We start from the raw sequence: 2120 nt of genomic DNA on the forward strand, positions 1-2120 counted from the left end.
AACCATCGGTGGGGAGGGCGGGGTACAGGATTTCGGGAGCGTTGTCGTTCTGGTCCAGCACAAACAGGCTCAGCGACACATTGCTGCTGAGAGGCGGGTCCCCGCTGTCACACGCCATCACTCTCAGTTGAAGGTCCCGGAACTGCTCATAGTCGAAGGATCGCAAGGCATATAAAACGCCAGTGTCTGAGTTGATGGAAACATACGAAGACAGAGGCGCCCCCTGGATGGTGTCCTCCACCAAGGAGTAAGTGACTAGTGCATTCTCATTGCTGTCGGCATCATGGGCTGTTGCAGAGAAGAGGGAGGCACCTCGGGGATTGTTTTCCAGAATGAAGGTAGAGTAGGAGTCCTGGGGAAAAACAGGGGGATTGTCATTGATATCTGTCACTTGCAGTGAAATGTGGGTTTCAGTAGATAGAGCTGGAGTTCCCTGATCTGTTGCTGTTACTGTGATGTTGTACCTGGAGGTAATTTCTCTGTCCAGAGTTCTTTCTGTCACTAAATGGTAATAATTATCATCCAACTTTTCTAATTTAAAGGGTAGATTTCCAGGAATGGAACATGTAGTGTCACCATTGTCTCCAGAGTCCTGGTCATGCACACTGATAAGAGCAATTATAGCTCCAGGAGGAAAGTTTTCTGGGACTGAAGTGGTGACAGAGGTCATGGTCACCTCTGGGGCATTATCATTTATGTCCAGAACTTTGACCAGCACCTTAGCTCTGGCCATGAGGCCTGCACCATCCTGAGCCTGAATTTCCATTGAATAAATTTTGTATTCTTCGAAATCTAGGGCTTCTTTATTTGATATTTCTCCTGTGTAAGAATTCAACTGAAATATCTGGGCTATTTTGTGGTCTATATTGTGAAATGAGTATGTTACTTCCCCATTGGCTCCTTCATCTGGGTCAGCAGCTTTGACCATAAGCAGCTGAGTGCCCAGCGGCACATTCTCTGGGACACTCATGTGGTACTGTGCTTGAGTAAATGCTGGAGGGTTGTCATTTGCATCTACCACCTGAACATGAATGCGGAGGGTTCCTGAACGGACTGGGTTGCCCCCATCAGAGGCTGTGAGGAGGAGGTGGTGTACAACTTCTTCTTCCCTATCCAGGGGACTCTGCAGCACCATCTCTGGTTGTTGGGATCCATCAGCTCCCTTTTGCACATCCAGGGAAAAATGAGGATTGGAGCTGAGCTGGTAGCTCTGTAGTGAATTCACACCCACATCAAGGTCTTGCCCAAAAGGTAGAGGGATCCTGGTACCTGGAGTAGTTATTTCATTCATTTTAAATTCCACTTCATCTAACTGAAATTGGGGAGCGTTGTCATTAATATCAATTATTTCCACTTCAACAGGGAAAAGCTTCATTTTATCCTCTACCAAGATGTTAAAACTCACTAGACACTGCACACTCTGAGCACAGAGCTCCTCCCGGTCTATCCTGCCCGCTGTGACCAAGCTGCCACTTCGAGGGTTCAAAGCAAAAAGCTGCGTCCTACCTCTAGAGATGATGCGAACTCTGCGCTCTGTGAGCTCCTGAGGTTGTAGCCCCAGGTCTTCAGCGATGTTGCCCACGAAGAAAGCTTTGTCTGTCTCTTCTGGCACCATGTATCGGATCTTCCCGGCCCAAGCTTCCAACGACAGCCCCAGAAAAAGGCACAGCAGGAACAGCTCGCTGCAGCTGGGCTGCTTCCCCCGAATCACCATTGCTCTCTCGCTTCGTAGTTTACTCCCAGTCTGGTACCAGGAGTATTGTTTCTCTGTTCTTCTAAGCCTAAATTAACCGAATTTTCGGGAGATTTCAGAGCGGAAAGTGGTCCAGAAGTAGGGTCTGGGAAGCTTCAGGGAGACTGTTTTCAATCTGGCGGTGATGGAGGTTCTAAGAAGCTATTTTTTTTCTTTTTTCTTTTGGGGTGTGTGTGCGCACGCGCTGCCTGTATCTCCCAGACTGGTGAACAGCGGCGCCCAGAGTCCTCACCAGTTACTACACTCCTAGATAATATTGAAACTTAGCCTTCTTGTTAACCTCATCTATCTTTCCTTAAGTCTTAGTTTATTGCCAAGGAAGTAGTTATTCATTCTACAATATATGTATGAAAATGAGAAACTACTA

General features: G+C 47.5%; 1 protein-coding gene across 1 annotated transcript; it reads right to left on the minus strand.

The window, feature by feature from the left end:
• Positions 1-4: 4 nt before the first annotated feature.
• Positions 5-1889, minus strand: LOC116629062 (protocadherin gamma-A1-like; the record flags this gene model as incomplete). Its single annotated transcript, XM_032399345.1, has 1 exon — positions 5-1889. A coding segment is annotated over exon 1 (1710 nt), but the record flags the coding sequence as incomplete, so codon positions are not given.
• Positions 1890-2120: the final 231 nt, after the last annotated feature.

Source organism: Phoca vitulina, unplaced genomic scaffold (genome assembly GCF_004348235.1).
Source record: "Phoca vitulina isolate PV1807 unplaced genomic scaffold, GSC_HSeal_1.0 scaffold248, whole genome shotgun sequence".
NCBI classification, from domain to species: domain Eukaryota; kingdom Metazoa; phylum Chordata; class Mammalia; order Carnivora; family Phocidae; genus Phoca; species Phoca vitulina.